Raw genomic sequence first — 16,604 nt, 5'->3', positions numbered from 1 at the left:
TGACCTAACACGTTTCTAAAAAGTTTTTATTTACTTATTTTTTATTTATTTTATTTTATTTTAATTTTTATTTATCAAGTGCACGCACATGAGTGGAGGAGGGGCAGAGAGAGAGAGAGAGAGAGAGAGAGAGAGGGAGGGAGGGAGGGAATCCCAAGCAGGCTCCATGTTTTCAGCACCGAGCCCAAGGCAGGGCTCCAACTCACGAACCAGGAGATCATGACCTGAGCCAAAATCAAGTTGGACGCTTAACCCACTGAGCCACCGAGACGGCCTGACCTAACACATTTTTGTAACGGAAGTGTAGCTGACACACAATGTTACATTAGTTTCAGGCGCACAGCATAGTGACTAGCCAAGTGTGTGCCTTAGAAAATGCTCCCCGCAAGAAGGCCGTTGCCGTTCGGAGTCCTTACGGCATCATCAGCTACGTTCCCTGTGCCGTGTTTGTTTTATAACTGGGGGTTTGTTCCTGCCAATGCCCTTCATCTCTGTCACTCTTCCGCACCCCCTTCCCTGCGGCCACCAACCGTTCTCTGTCTCTGTGAGTCTGTTTCTGGTTTGTTTTCTTCAGATGCTTTTTACACATTTCACAAAGTTAGGCTGTCTCACAGAGATTGTTCTTTACGGGACAAAATAGTTTTGAATCACCTGATAGCACTTACTTAGTCTTTCAAGGACAGTGTTGCGGGATTTAACTCCCGGAACTGAGACGGATGTACGTTCCCTGATTGTGCTGCTCGGAACTTGCTCCAAACTGTTCCATCAGGCACGTGTGTGGCCGCCCGTCAGGCATGTGCAGGAGCTGGTTTGTTCAGCCAGTCTTCGGTCCGCACGCTTCAGAGTGCCGTGTCCCCTTCTAGCTGGTGGTCCGGAAGACTGTGCAATCGGGGCTGAGTCGCGGGAGGCACGCGTGGGCAGCAGAGGTAAAGCCGCACCTGACAGAGTGAGAATGTTCCCGCGGCGGAACACGTAGGAACCATCTGTCCGAAGTCCTGCGCTTGGCGGGGTGTGCCTGGCTTGGGAGGCAGACTTTTCCTCTCACTTCCCGTGGCCCGTGGATGCCCCCGCTCCCGTTCTGCCCGCGGCTGCCTGGGGGAGCGAGCGCCCAGTGCCCTGCTCAGACCCCTGCTCGCTGCACACAGTAAGAACGCAGTTTCAAAACGTCAGCTGGCACAGGTACAAGGTTTGCTTCAGAACTTAGAAATGAGCTTGCTTAACATCTCAGTGGGGCCTCCTTTTCCATTTAGCATGCTTGGGGGATGCCTGGGCAAAAGGGTGTTTCCAACCCAGGAAAGCACTCGATGGTTGGGGAAATTTGCAGCGTGTCCAGATTGCAAAAGAGGCTAATGTGAGAAAATTCAAGGTTTGGAAAGCAGATACAGGAAAGAAGGCCCAGGATGTGGCTGTACAGCTTTTTGCCGAAGAGGTTACGTATGTGACTCATGGACCCACTCAGCCATCTCAGCAAGAGCCTGGAGTGGACGGGGTGATCCAGGAAAGGTCTGTGCGGGAGCCTCTTGTCTAGTGGCGTGGTCCCCCCGTGACACACACAGGAGACCCACAAAGGTTTTGAGAATCTTTCATCAGCGGAAATGCCGTCAGCTTGCGCTGGAAGGAACAGACATGGAATGAAATGAGAGCAGCCTGTAGACTCCCGAAATCCTACGGGCAGGAGATGGGCTGGTGGAGACCCCGGCCACAAGCATGTGCTGCCCTTCAGGAAAAAGGAAGAGTCACGAGGCCACAGGCCTGGGCCGTGTGGAGTCCTGGCACCGCGGGCCAGAGGGTAGGACGTCCAGTCTCAGAAGATCGTTCCCCGTCCTTGTAACAGGACAGAGTCGGGGCCTGCGTGGTTGTGCCTGTGTTCCGGGCATTCTCGCCAGTTCTGGTTTGCTGATAATCTTTTTCGGTCCGTAGCTGGAAGTTTTACTCACCTGGCAGTGAAATCATCGGGGGAAGAAAACCTGTAAGTTTTACGTAGCCAAATTGAGAAATCTTTTTTGTTGTTGGTTATTACCCCGGGCAGGTTGTTCAGGAAGCGCTTCTGTACGTTGGACGATGGCGCTGTCCTCCAGTGCTAACTTCTGAAAGGTTAACAGGGTTGGCCATGACCACGGGAAGCGGCAGGTTCTCTGAGTGCCAGATAGGGTTTTCACGTAGAATTGTTTTCCATCCCAGTGGGCTCAGTGCCCCTTGTGGAAGAGACTGTCCCCCAGTGAGCCAGGGCACCTCTGTCCTACACCGGGTGCTCAGACAGGCCTGGCCGGTTTGGGGTCTTCTGTTCTGTTCCCTTGGTGGGCATGTCTATTCCTGACCACCTAACAAACTGTCTAATTACTGGCTTTGTAATAAGCCAGTATTTCAGAGACCAGGGCCCTCCTTGTGTCCTTTCAGAGTGCCTTTGCCCACATTGGCCGTTTGCGTTCAGTGTTAAATTTTCCAAACCATAAATCTGGCCTATCTGTTTTTTAGGTCTTCTCCAGTACGTTGAAGTCTAAAAAATGTCTTCACAGAAATCCTGCATAACTTTTGTTAGAGCTGTTCTTAGATACTTGATATTTTTTGCTGTTGTAAATACTGTGGTTTTTGAAAGTACTGTTTCTTATGTATTTGTAACTGGTTTGGAGAAATAAAATTGACTTTTATAAAATGATTGAACCCATCAATTTTGGTAAAACTTTATTGGTTTTAATTATTAATCTGGAGTCTCTTGAATTTTCTCTGTAGGTAAGTGTATTGGCAGCAAATAACGAGAGCTTTGTTTCTTTGGATCCCTTGCACATTTGCTTCTTTTCCCTGTCACTGTGTCCGATTCCTGGTATCTCGTTACGCGGGAGTGCTGAGAACAGACATTGTTTTTGTCTCTGATGTGAAGGGCGGAACGTTCAAATTTCATCATTAAGCATACTATGTTCTTATAGAGGCCCATTTTATACTAAGAAAGTTTTTCCTATTCCTATTATGCTAAAAATTGTTATAAAATTATGAATATATAGGCGCTTGGGTGGCTCAGTTGGTTGAGCATTCACCTTTGGCCCAGGTCATGATCTCATGGTTTGTGAGTTCAAGCCCTGCGTCGGGCTCTGTGCTGTCAGTTCAGAGCCTGGAGCCTGCTTCGGATTCTGTGTCTCCCTCTCTCTGTCCCTCCCCTGCTCACATGCATGCTCTCTCTCTGAAAAATAATAATCATTAAAAAAATTTTTTTAAATAAAATTGTGGGGGCACCTGGGTGGCTCAGGCGGTTAAGCGTCCGACTTAGCCCAGGTCATGATCTCACAGTCCGTGAGTTCGAGCCCCGCATCGGGCTCTGTGCTGACCGCTCAGAGCCTGGAGCCTGTTTCGGATTCTGTGATTCCTTCTCTGTCTGCCCCTCCGCCTCTCATGCTCTGTCTCTCTGTCTCTCTCTCAAAAATAAATAAACATTAAAAAGAAAAATATTTTAAAAAATAAGATTGTGAATATCGTTTTTGTAATACTGCTACTAAATCTGTTGAGGTGATTTTTTATTTTTAAGTTTTTCTGTAATATTTTAATATGAAAAATTATAGTGATTGAGTTTCTAATATGATACCTACCTTATGTTCTTCCGGTAAAGGATGCATCTTAATCGTGGTATAATATTCTTTTGTGTGTTACCAGATTCCATTGTTTGTATTTTTGTGAAGTTTTTGCGTTGATTCCCATGAGTGACGATGCTGTTACTGGTTTTCTCGTATCATTTTTCTGGTGTTCGGTGTCCAGGCTGTGCCGGTCTCACAAAATACATGGCCAAGTTTTCTTTCCTCTTCTTGTCTCTAAAATATTTTCTCCAAAATGATACTTATTTATTCCTTGGGCATTTACACATCAGGGAGGCCTGAACTTTTTACTGCCAAAAAGATGTTTGACAGACTTGATTTCTTTAATAGTTTTAAATATATTTATTGAATAGTTACAGTCTAAATAATTAACTTTAAAGTTAAAATTGATTTCAAGTTTTTAATTTCTTCTTCAGTTTTGCAGTTATGGTTTTCAGGAAATGTGTCACCTGTACCTGTATTCAAATTTATTCCTAAAACTTGTCCATAATATTTTCCTGTTATTTCAAATGGATGGGATCTGTGGTATTTATTCTTCATTTGTGATACTTGTTCCTCTTTTCTGTTTTTCTTGATCGGTCTTTCAGTGGGTGTATCAGCTTTAGGAGTCTTTTGGACGAGGCTTCTCTAGGCTTGATTCTCTGTGACATACAGTATTTCTCTAACTTATTAATGTTACCTTCTTTCCTTCTGCCTTCTGTGGTTTGTATTATTCTTGCTTCTTGATATAGATGCTTAATTTACTAGTTTTCAGTTCCCCCTCCCCCCTTTTTGAATGTATGTCATTGAGGCTATAAATGTTCACAGAGATACTGCTTTGGCTGATTCCCATACGTTTTCATATGTAATATTTTTGTTATTTTCAGGTACAGAATATTTTTTAATTTCCACTGATTTCTTCTTTGACCCATGGTTATTACAAAGTCATTTCTTAATTTACCAGCATGTTTGAATTTTCTAATTATTGTCTGCATCCGTATTTAGTTTGTGTTGTCGTTAGAGAACGTATCTTCTGTTATCTCAGATGTGTGACATTTGCAGAGTTGAGGTGCAGGGCCAAGTGTCTCGTTGATTTCCATGAACACCTGCCCGCCCTCGCAGAGAACCTGGATTCCGGATTGCTGGCACAGTGTGTAAGCGCATCTGTGAGGCTTGTTGTCAGTGTCTCCACACCCCTACTGGCTTTTCTCTGCCTTCTGTAACACTTGCTAAGAGTTGTGTGGAGCTCTTCCATCAGTCTTGGGAATCTGTTTTCCCTGGAATTCTCTTGCGGCCATCATATGCTTTGTGGCTTTGGTGTCAGATATATACAAATATAAATTGTTATGTATTTCTGCTGAATTACGTATTTTCTCATTATAACGTGACTTTCTTGATCTCTGCTCAAGCTTCCTGTGTTAAATTCCAGTTTTTCTTACCTTAACAGCACCGTGCCTGCTAGTCAAGTGCGCTCGGCTTGTCTGGCTCCGTTGAGCACTTCCCTTCTCTGTGTGTATGTGTGTCTCTTGGGTTTGAAATTTTATCTTCTCTGACAAATTTTGACTGTTTAGTGCCCACACGGTTATTGTAATTCTGTTACAGTTCTGATTTAAATTTGTCATCTTATCTTGGTTTTTTAGTGTGCCTTACCTGTCGTAGATTTTCCTCCTTGCTTACCATTTTCCTTGTAATTTTTATAATTGCACTTCTCCGCTAATGAGTTGGGAAGGTTTAAGCTATTTTTGTTCTTCTAGTCATTACCCTGTAAACAGAGAATGTTTTTCTCAATCTGTCAAAGTCCAAAGGCAGCTGTTTCCTTTACCTGTCACCTTAGCCCATGTTTACCTCCCCTCACCCCTTTGACCTTGTGCCGTTTTCGCCATTTATTTTAATTTCGTTCATTCTTAGGCCTCAAGGATACTGTTGTTTTGTACGTTCCCCGTATATTTTGGTGTACATCCGTGTTCATTTCTTACCCTGAGGCCTTCCATGGAGAATAATTTTCCTTGTGTCAAAAATTTATTCTTTTGTCCAGTATGGCTTTGTTGGGAATGTGCTAGGTTTCTGCTTGGCTTTCCTTAGAAACCGTTTCTCCTGCGTTCCCCGCTGCCTTCTGGCTGCGGCTAGCGGGGTCCCCAGGGCCTGTGCTCCTCGGTGCCCTCTGCCTGCGGCCGCTCTCACACCTGCTCCCTCCTGCTCTGCGCTCAGCCGCCTGTGTCCAGACTGAAGCTTCTCTTCGTAGAATGCTTAGGATTCGGTGCATTTCTCGAGTGTGTGGATGGGCCCTTTCCTTTATGCCAGAAAACTCTGGGTTTGGTCCTGCTGTGTCCTCTCCTTTGGGGACGTGAATGCGAGCTGTGTCAGATGTCCTCCCCATGCTCTTCGTTGGTCCTCTCGTTTTCTTCTTTTCCACCTTCTGTCTCCATTCCCCGTTCTGCCTCGTTCCAGCGACCCGTCTTCCAAGTCGCGATCTCAGCCCTGGCCGTCAGACCATTCGCGTTCCGAATTTCGGTTATTGACACCTTTTAGCTCTGAAAATTCTGTTTGGTGTCTTTATCACACTGCTTACTCGTTTTTGCATTTGCGTGTTCCGCGCAGGTGATCACTCTAGTTTGGTTCCTGGGTCCTGTTTCGCAGTCTGCGTCGGTCACAGGCTGCTTGCTGTTCCTGTCGGTCTTTCTCTCTCACTTTTTCCTTCTGGCTCTGGCACGTGGTTTCACTGAGTGCTGTGTGGCGTTTGTTGTTGCGTGCTTCGGTTTCAGTTTATCTCTGGGGTGTTTTGTGGGTTTTTTTGGTGATTGTATTTGAGAAGCTAATTATAGGAGTGATTTGAGGTAAAAAATGGAAGCTGTCTTCTTGAAGCATATACCCTGCCTCTGCTGATACATGGAGGTGGGTGCCTCCCGTCACGGAACATCTTCCTCCGAACGTGAGACTCGCTTCACGTCCCTGAGTTGTGGGAGCCTGGCTCCTTCTCCACGTGTGGGCACACGGCTCCCCAGTCCCCTCTTAGTGTGGGGTGTAGCCCCTCTTGGCCTCTTCTCCTGGAAAGAGGGGCCTCTGGTGGGACCCCCACCTGCCTTGGTCCTGGCCTCTGTGTCTGCTCCCCGCACCGGAAGGCTGCTGACAAGAAAGCTCAGACCATCGGGGGCTGGCGGTCTCAGGGCAGAGGGGGTCCTGTGGTCACTTCACCTGTGTGGTACCTGGTCAGGGCCCAGCCCAGAAGCCCCTTACTGTCTAGTCTGCTCTTTCTCTTTCTTTCCAGAAACTTAAAAAAAAATATTTTACATGGTATTTCTTACTGTTTTCAGTGGGAACATTGGTTCAAGTAGGATAGCCAGCCATTACCCAAGATCACAGAACTTCCTTGCAGTTTTTATGTAAAGAAAGTTAGGGGCGCCTGGCGGTTCAGTCGATTGAGCATCTGACTTTGGCTCGGGTCGCGATTCGCACGGTTCGTGGGTTCGAGCCCCGCGTCGGGCTCTGTGCTGACGGCTCAGAGCCTGGAGCCTGCTTCGGATCCTGTGTCTCCCTCGCTCTCTGCCCCTCCCCTGCTAGCGCTTGCTCACTCACTCTCTCTCTCTCTCAAAAAATATGAAGTAAAACATTAAAGAAAAAAAAGACAAATTTGAAAATTTCTGGTTAACTTCCATGGTAGTACTTTCCAAGGGTAAAACTTTCAGGTCCTAAGTGTGATCAACTTTATTCCTGAGAATGTAGCAAACTTTCTTTTAAACACAAAGTACAGCTCTATCATAGTGAACCTGGGAAATGCAAGCTGTTAAGACAGTGTCACCCGGATAAACTCTAGTATGTCCATTCAGTGAAGACTGTCCGTCAATAAAAAGGAATAAAGTATTGATACAGACAACCACTGGGGCATTTATAGGACATTTTTGAAGTTACAAAATTACGATGGACAATTCAGCGGTTGCCAGGGGGCAAGTCGGGGGCAGGTGGGGGTTTAGCTGAGGAGCGTGCGAGCTGCATGGAACCGTTTGACCCCGATGGTGGATGGGGTGTGACATGAGTCTGTCCTTGGGACACGGAAAGCAGAGAGCACGTGTGAAAACTGACAAAGCCCGAGTGAAGTCTTCATCTGACTTACTAGTATTGTAACCCCAACTCTGCCTGGGGGGTGTGCTATGGCGGTGTGACGTGTCACTGGGGAAGCACCCGGGAACCCTCCTGGTTTGCTACTTCTTGTGAGTCTTAAAAACGACGTCAAAGTTAGAATTATCAAAAAGCAAAACACTGTCACCACCTTTGGTCCATGAGAGTTAGTGTATTCTGGGAGGTGGAGGTCTCAGGCTCTGGAATGGGGGCGATGAGCTTGCATTGGTGCCCTGAGGCTCCCGCTGCTGTGGCCTCCGGAGGGTTCTTAACCTGTCGCCTTTTCCCGTCTGCTTCCTCATGGGATAAAGTTTTATTTAAAATAATGCCTCAGTAGCGTGAATTCACTCTTCGTGCCTTTGTCCTTCTGAGTCTTGCCCCATTCTTCGTGTATCCGTTTCTGTTGGCTTTTAACATCATAATAGGTAGCTCTTTATATTGGCCGAAATAGTTATCTCATTTGTCTTTTTTTTTTTAATTTTTAAAAGTTATTTATTTATTTATTTATTTATTTATTTATTTATTTATTTATTTTGAGAGAGAGAGAGCATGCACATGCACATGAGCAGGAGAGGGGGAGAGAGACAGAGAGACAGAGAAAGTCCCAGGCAGGCTCTGCATTGTCAGCGTGGAGCCCGATGCGGGGCTCAAACTCACGAACCGCAAGATAATGGCCTGTGCCAAAATCAAGAGTCATTCACTTAACCGAGTGAGCCACCCAGGCACCCTTCTCATTTGCCTTTTAATTGTGGCACTTTTTCATGATAGATCAGTACATGCAATTTTTAAGTTAAGTATAAATCTAAGGGAGCATTGGTTAATTTATCAAACGGGTGCAGGGAAGGTCGGCCACGCAGCCCGCTCATTGGGTGCGGCTCGAACGGGAAGCCCAGCGCCCTTTGGGACTCTTCTCCCCGTCTGTCGACTCTGCTTTCTTCTGGTTAAGTGTCATTCTCTGCCAGACCTTCCTCACCTGGTTACACAGATGGCGTTAGAGGCCTCAAGCCCGTGTTCTGCTTGCTAAATTACACAAGGAAAAAGCAAACACTTTATTTCAGCCGGTTCTGGAGTGCATCTCCCCTGAACCCACCACTGCTTGTCTTGTATGTAGCGTGAGTCCGTAAGGCCCGGCGCCCTTGCCTGCCCTTGGAGGCCGGGGTGGGTCTCTTGTGCCGCAGCCTTGCGTGTCCGCTGTGCGTGCAAGGCCCCCGTGGTGCGGGTGCTGCGGGACCCCTCCTCCTCTCCTCCGGCCTGGCTTCGCTGTGGTCACTGTCCCCTTTGTGTAGAGAGCCGAGCTGAGCTTTTCCAGCCCCAAGCCTTCCACCTTTTCATCTGGTCCCTTTCTCCTGACCAGGTTAGCTTGCTTACTGACGTTTTGACACAAGCACTACCTGCCTGGTTTGGGTGGCTTGTCACGGGTACCTTCGCTGCTCCTTCATTCTTAGGCTGTTGGAGACATTTTATTTGAAGGTGCATCAAATTGCATATACTTAGTACTTTTATTCATTTATGAACTAAAGGGAGTGTTAGTCCTTTAATAGGAAGGTTTATCCCTTTGACACGTTGACACAAAAGATTCGGCCTCACTCCTGCACAAATGTATTTATACTGCTGCCATACAGGATGACTTCTGCGGGCGTGCGTGTGCGTGTGCGTGCACGTACACACACACACACACACACACACACACCCCTTAGCACTGGCTGCTGCATAGCACATGCAGTGTTTCACGTGGCTCCCCAGTAAAGGCTGAAACCATTCTGAATGTTGGGGAAGGCCTGCATTGCTTTGGTGGCCTTCACCCCATGTCTGATCCCGTGACCAGCATTTGCTCGTTGTGGATGCTCGGGAGGTTGGCTGACATCACTCTGAATGGAAGGCCCTCCTGAGTCTGCCCCCCTCTCCCTAAGTGTGGCTCGGAGCAGTGGTGTATTCTCAGAGCCCCCGTGGAGCCCGGGCCCTGGCGCGCCACCTGCTGCCCCGTGCACAGCTTTGGACTCTCCTGGTGGCTCCAGGATTTCTTTGGTTCGGTTCATCTGGAACACCGACACTCCCATTTATTTTTCCCAAAACACCACGTTATTTCAAATCTCCCACGCCCGCTCGGAAACGTAATGCGATTCGGAATTTTGCCGTACCAATTTAAACTGCTTTCATGCCTTTCCAGATTTTCTGTTCTTAGGACCCAAGACCACACTTCGTTTATCCTTGTGCACGTGGCCGTGGGTGCAGTGCAGGCAGGTTCTCAGGGCACTCGGGTGGATTTCCGCCTTTGTTCCACCTAAAGTCCTGCCCGTGCCCTCCGAGCTCGCGTCCTGCCTTTGCTGCTGGGGTAGGGCCTCCTGTACACCCCCGTCCGTTCCGTTTTGGCCCAGGGCCTGTCTTTCCTATCAGACCCTGTCTGGCTGTTGAGACCGGTGGTCGTCTGCTCCAGTGATGCAACTCACCTGTTTTTATGTGTTAGTGCAGTTCCCACAGCCATCTTGCACATACGTGGCATTTTACAGGTACCGTTACTGAGGCTCGGAGGACTCAAGTTGTCGTTTGTCCACGATGATGGAAACTTGAAAATTAAGAATCAGTACAAGTCACACGTCGCCTTAAACCTGTACAGTTCAGGTACCCACGCGTCTTCCGGGCGGAACATGGAAAGCAGGTGCAGGAGAACTTGGGCCGTGCAGTGGGCAGGAGGTGATTACTGACATCCGGGAAGCGAGAGGAAAAAGGAACCCAGGGTCACTCGCCAGCTCTGTCCTGCTGTTCACTTGTGTGGAGAAATGGCTTCCTCATGGAGAAACCGTAAACTTGCTCTGTGTTGTGGCGCAGGGAGAGGACGGTGTGTCGTATGCCCGCACTTAAAGGCTTTTGTGGAAAGGCGAAGGCCGGATGCTTGATCGGCAACAGATACAGTCGTCTGAAGCCTGGGAAGAGGTCCAGGTCCTGACGGAGGCCCGAGCGGCACCGTCACTGCGTGGCATTGGGTGAATTCAGCCAGTGAGGCTTGAACATCCCCGGCCACCCTCAGTATGTCACAGAGTGTAAAGATGTCACAAGATGAAGAACGTTGGGGGAGATTCAGATAAAACCACATCTGTCCGTTTCCTTTCGGTGACAATTTACAGGAAGGGGGTTTGATGACTTTTGATTAAAACTTCTCATTAAAATGACTTTTCTGGGGCGCCTGGGTGGCTCAGTCCGTTGAGCAGCCGACTTCGGCTCAGGTCACGATCTCGCAGTCCGTGAGTTCGAGCCCCGCGTCGGGCTCTGTGCCGACGGCTCGGAGCCTGGAGCCTGTTTCGGATTCTGTGTCTCCCTCTCTCTCTGCCCCTCCCCCGTTCATGCTCTGTCTCTCTCTGTCTCAAAAAGAAATAAACGTTAAAAAACATGAAAAAAAAAATAAAATGACTTTTCTTTTGCTCAGATTAAGATCTAAGACTAAGCCTCGGTCAGGCAGGAGTGCACGTGAGCTGGTCCAGGTGGATTGTCCCCTGAGCAGCCGCAGGCGCCGGGCCCGGCGTGCCACCTGAGATGCGCCAGGCAGGTGGGGCCTCAAGGGCATCGAATCGCATTGCGTATTTTAGGAAAATACACCTCACCTTTACCCAGGGCTCGGGTCTCCTCCTCAGACATTGTGTAGAGGAAGGGAGGCCACGGTGGGGTGGGGTGGGGGGGGGGGGTTTGGTCAGGAAGGTGGGCTGGTGAGACGGCCATGCTTCCCAGTTAGCCTGTGCTCGGGCGCGACCCTTCCTGACGCCCTGGCCGGGCCCGTTCCCGCCACCTTGTGTCACACTGGCTCATGAAACAGCAGGTTCTCATGGCTCTGTGACGACAGCAGTTGTTCTGTTAAATCGTGGCCGTTCATGATGTCGAGAGGACCCCGTGGAAGAACCCAGAAGGTGCCCCTTTGGTCTCCACTCAGCCCCAAGCCCAGCAGCACCCTGTGAACTCCGGGAAAGTACCCATTTGCCCTGTGGTAGTTGAGGCAGGCTGACGTTTTCCAAAATAATTTGACCCCGGTACACAAGAGAAGAAGGTCGTGCTCCCGCGCCGCGTTGGCCTCTGGGCCTGCCGAGCCCACCGTGCTGAGCTCCACAGGGACCCACACCGCCCCCTGCACCCCCTGCACCCTGGTCATCAGTGGCCTGGCCCCCTGCCTGCCCCTGCCCGCTCGCTGGCCCGCTGAGCCTCTCACTTGACTGTCCGGGTTCAGAGGGTCTGTCTGATCGCCGATACCCGGCTCACAGACCAAGTCCACACAAGATGCCGCGTGTCCCTCCTCCAGCCCCCGTGCCCCTCAGCCTTTCCAGGCGGTGGCTCTTAGTGGCTGCCGCTGGGACCCTCGCCAGTGCTCCTCAAGCTCCTCGCCGGCCGCTCTGGGCGCTCACCCCGGCCCCACAGAGAGAGTGGTGTCTGCACCCCAGACCTTAACAGGAGGCCGCCCGTGAGGCCAAGAGGCTGCCGTGCTCTGCCCCCCGTGCCGTCCTGGGGTGTCTGTCCTCCCTGACCGGCTGGTCTCCCTGCCGTGTTGGCATTGTAAGTAGCCAAGAGGTCGTGAGGCCGGTTTCAAAGGTCTGTGTGTTTGTCGATTACGACTTTTCTTTCTGACCGTGAGAGGTCTTAGGAGTTTTGAGATGGGAGCGTTACGGACAAATAACTCATTATGATCATTTTAATTTTCTTTAACTTGCCTACAGGCTGTCTTCGCTGACTCTGACTCCTTCACGTTGTTTTCCAAGTGTGCTTTTATTGTCACGAATTGCCATTTGGGTCGCCGTGATTGAGGGTCAGCAGCCTCACCACATGGTGGAGGTGCGTCCTGTCTGCTGTTTTCGTGACACAGTTACACCGGGCACAGATTTTTTTTATGGGCTTTGACGCGTATCTGATGATCTTAGGTCTCATCGTTACCAAGAGCAAAGCGAGGCCAGAACTGCTGGGTACAAAAGTATGAGCAGAGTGGGTGCTTCACTTAAGCCAGCAGGTGGACGAGTGCAGCTTGGGTCAAAGAGGGCCATTTTTAAAATGTACTGCAGCCTCTGCCTAAGCCTAGTCAGGGGCCTCCGTGGCTCTTGACTGTGAGACCCTGCGCTGCACCTGGCGGCCTGGCCCCGGCTACTCTGATCCCGCCTCTTGCCACTGTCCCCGGTACCTGCTTCTGTCACCGCCCCGGGCCTCAGGTCGCAGCCCTGGCGTGGAAGCCTGGCCTTGTGCGGGGCCGAGCGCTCCTCCCGGGCGAGTTCGGCCTGGGAGTCACCACCAGCGGGGAAGCCTCCTGTTTGTTCTTGTAGAATGAGCACATGAGCACATTTTGACAGTCTCTCCCAGGGAGGCACCGCCTGAGCCCCATAAACACAGATCTCTCCTCTGGGTGTGCGTGGGGCGCGTGCGGCCACCCGCCTTCTTCCCGGACATCCGATTCCACGCGCTCGGCTGTAGGGCGAGGATCGGGAGCCCGTTTGACCGCCACTTGCAAACACGTTGTGGGGCATGAAAAGGTTCGTTGGCTTAAGTGTCAACAAATTCGTTTATTTTAAATGCTGAAATCCAGTATCACCAACGTAGTTCGCGTAAGGTCCAAGGTAATAAACGTCTGTGGAAAACATGAGTGTGAGGGTGTTGCCTGGCTCTGGACCACACTGACAACTCTGGTCGGTTTTATTCGGCAGTCTGCGCGTGAACTTGGACATGGGCAAGGCCGCGTACGGGTGGATGATCATGAAGGACGAGAGCATCCCCGGCACAGTCGTGCGCACCAGCACCATCCCAGAAGAGCTGGGACGCCTGGTGTACCTGCTGACCGACAAAACAGGTACCGAGCCGGCATCCAGTCCGTAGTGATCCTCTGTGTCCGCGTGTGTGCCCGGGGTGTGTGTGTGTGTGTGTGTGTGTGTGTGTGTGTCCGTCCGTGTGTGTGTCCACATGTGTGCATGGGGCGTGTGTGTGTCCACGTGTGTTCAAAATGTGTGTATTCACATATGTGCATGGGTGTGTGCGCCCACATACGTGCACAGAGCATGTGTGTCCACGTGTGCTCACACGGTGTGTGTCTACATGTACGCACGGGGCGTGTGTGTCCGTGTATGTTCAGGGGCGCACATGCTCGTGTGTGTGTGTGCGTAGCAGGGTATTGAATTCATTCACATTTAGAATTTTCCAGACCTTGCCCTGAACACTGGCACACAACTAATCTTCATCTTGGAATACCATCAGAATTAGCAAAAGGTTAAATTCTTAGAGATTTAAATGACGTGCCTGAATATTTTTAATTCTCTGCAGCCTTACAGTTCTTTCTTTGTTTTAACTGCCTTTACGACATCTCTGTGGAGGGTACGTAAGAGGAAAAATTGCTTGTTTATTACCGGATGGTACTTTTGAGCTGTTGGGAGGGTACGACAATGTGTGTATGGATTTGGTATTCTCACAGTAACGCTCCTAAAGAGCCTTACTAGAAACTACCCCATCAGGTCTGTGCCCCAGATTTTATATTTTTTTATTTCACTTTTAACTTTCTTCATCAAAGAATTCTTGTCAATACGTAACATATTCAATAAAAGACGAACTGAATCCAGTACGATAATAAAAGTCCTATCGACAGGTTGAAGTCCCTACCTGATTGATCCATTCGTGGCTTAAATTCCCAGTGATTCTTGGTGAACTGAAAATAAGAGAATACGTCTATCACATGGTAAAATATGTCTCAAGTAAACTTCAACATTATTTTTAACAAAATGTGAGAACAAGCTTCGTCGTAGGAAAAGTAAAGAAAAAACTAACGTTGTGATTTAGCATGTGTTCTAGACGTTGCCGTAAGACAAGACACAGAAGTCAGCCGTACAACCAAAAGAATAAGCAAATATTTGTAGATGGAACAATGAGCCAAGGAAGCCAACTGCTAAAAATCAGTGAAGTGGCAGGTCACAGGGCAAAATGACAGAATGGCTCCCTGCGCGTCAAGCAGACTGAAGAGTAAAAACCCGCTCGTGGCGGTGCGAGGGAGCATCAAGCGTGGGCGTAAATGTGAGGGGTGCGAAGGTGGTCAGACCTTCCAGAGAATCGTGAAGGAAGACGTGACCCAGTGGAGAGACGGGTGGCGGTTCCCAGCGAGAAGACTGGGTGTTTCGCAGTCGTCCACCTTCACGAGGAAGTGAGGCGTTTACCGCGGTTCGGTCAAAATCCAGCTGTCAGGTGGCGTTGACGTCCGGTCTTCGTGAGGGCTTGTCTTTGTAGCATCTCCAGGAACTTGCCGGTAAGTTCGTGCATGGGTTGTGAGACCAGAAAAACGAGGAGCTTAGGCTCAAGACGGTACCCTGGGAAGATGCCTTCAGATTCCTCCTTCCCGCCCTCACGGAGCTGACAGGAGGTTTTAAGAACAAATCTGTAACGGTTGTGGCGAATAAGCAAAGGCGCCCTTACAGAAGTGAATGATTTCTGGAAGCCGGGTGGAGTTATTTTGATGGAGAAGCTGGAGCCAAGCAAACCCAAACTCAAAACGGTTCCTAGAGTGACCCTGCGGAGGTGCCGGGACGTCTCCCCAGAGCAGCGCCCTGGAGACACACGAGGCGATAGGTGCGGGCTGAGGTGGGCGAGGGCCTCAGCTGTCCACAGGCAGTGGGAGGGACCCGCCCTCCACAGCCCAGAGCCTGCTCTCTAACCGTGGTCTAACAGATGAGAAGAGCTGCGTGCGCTCGGACCTCCAGCGCGAACAGGCCTGCTTTCCCCGAGAGCAGGGGTTCCGTGACAGTTTACCCAGAAAGAAACCCAAAGGAGCCGTCAGGAGAGCGTCTAGAATTACGGGACAGCTTAGGTACACCTGTAAATTCATCCTTAAAATTTAACTGCGTTTCCTATACCAGTAACAATGGGGGCATTTAATTCCAAAAACGCCAATTAGAATAGCAACAAGAAGTATATTAAAAATAAATTCAAACAAAACCCGTGTAAGGCCTATACGGATGTAAGTTCTTACATTCTGGATGACCGAAGTGGTGGACGGGCACACTGTGCGCGAGTAGGCGTCTTTGTGCGGTGGAGACATGGCTTGTCCCCCCGTGAAGACCCCTGACCTGTGAGGGGCACACCGTGTCGGGCCTTCTCTCCGCTGCGGGTGGGAGTGTTACCTGCTGGCCACTCGTCTGGGCAGCCTCCGCGCAACACTGCCTCTCGGGAAGCAGCTGCGTGTCTGAGACAGGAGACGACGTAAGGTGGTTCACGGCATCGTCTTGGAAAACAAAACCGAACAGTGTAACACCGGAAAAGCAGTCACTGGTGCAGCGTAGAAGTTATGGAGCATTATGGGGCTCCCGGGTGGCACCGTAGGTAGGGTAGCTGACTTGGGCTCAGGTCATGATCTCACGGTTCGTGAGCTTGAGCCCCGCATCGGGCTCTGTGCTGACGGCTCAGAGCCTGGAGCCCGCTTCATTCAGATCTCGTGTCTCCCTGTCTCTCTGCCCCTCCACCGCTTACGCTGTGTCTCCCTCAAAAATAAATACAAACGTTTAAAAACATTTAAAAAGCAAAAATAAGTAATCTGGGCTCCTGAGCTTTAAAAAGAATTACAAAAAATTACATAAAGCACGTTAGTGAGAGGTGCCTGGGGGGCTCAGTCGGTTAAGTGTCTGACATCGGCTCAGGTCACGGTCTCACGGTTCACGTGTTCGAGCCCTGCCTTGGTCTCTGCACTGAGGGTGTAGGTCCTGCTTGGGGTTCTCTCTCTTTTCCCCTCCCCTGCTCACGAAATAAATAAACTTGAAAAAATCTTCTGCATTTCATCCTCCGAAGGCCTTTTTGTACCAGAGGTCACGGGAGGGGACTCTCGCCGTCACTTCCTGTTTTGAAGACGTGGAGCTTGAAACATGTTTTGGGTTTAAAACAGTTTTCGGTCTCGACCTTTCTCAGAACCTTTGTCGGTAACCACAGGGTGAACACCACTTA

At 49.7% G+C, this 16,604-nt stretch overlaps 1 protein-coding gene across 1 annotated transcript in view; it reads left to right on the top strand.

Annotated features, from left to right (window-relative positions):
• Positions 1-16,604, top strand: part of ATP9B (ATPase phospholipid transporting 9B (putative)) — a 204,428-nt gene that overhangs the window by 172,490 nt on the left and 15,334 nt on the right. The window contains exon 13 of the mRNA XM_030336998.1: positions 13,340-13,504. Coding sequence (XP_030192858.1) covers positions 13,340-13,504 — 165 coding nt within the window. The remainder of the gene's footprint in view (positions 1-13,339; positions 13,505-16,604) is intronic.

The sequence above is a fragment of the Lynx canadensis genome, chromosome D3 (assembly GCF_007474595.2).
Source record: "Lynx canadensis isolate LIC74 chromosome D3, mLynCan4.pri.v2, whole genome shotgun sequence".
Lineage (NCBI taxonomy): Eukaryota > Metazoa > Chordata > Mammalia > Carnivora > Felidae > Lynx > Lynx canadensis.
This window is presented reverse-complemented; position numbering and strand designations above follow the sequence as displayed.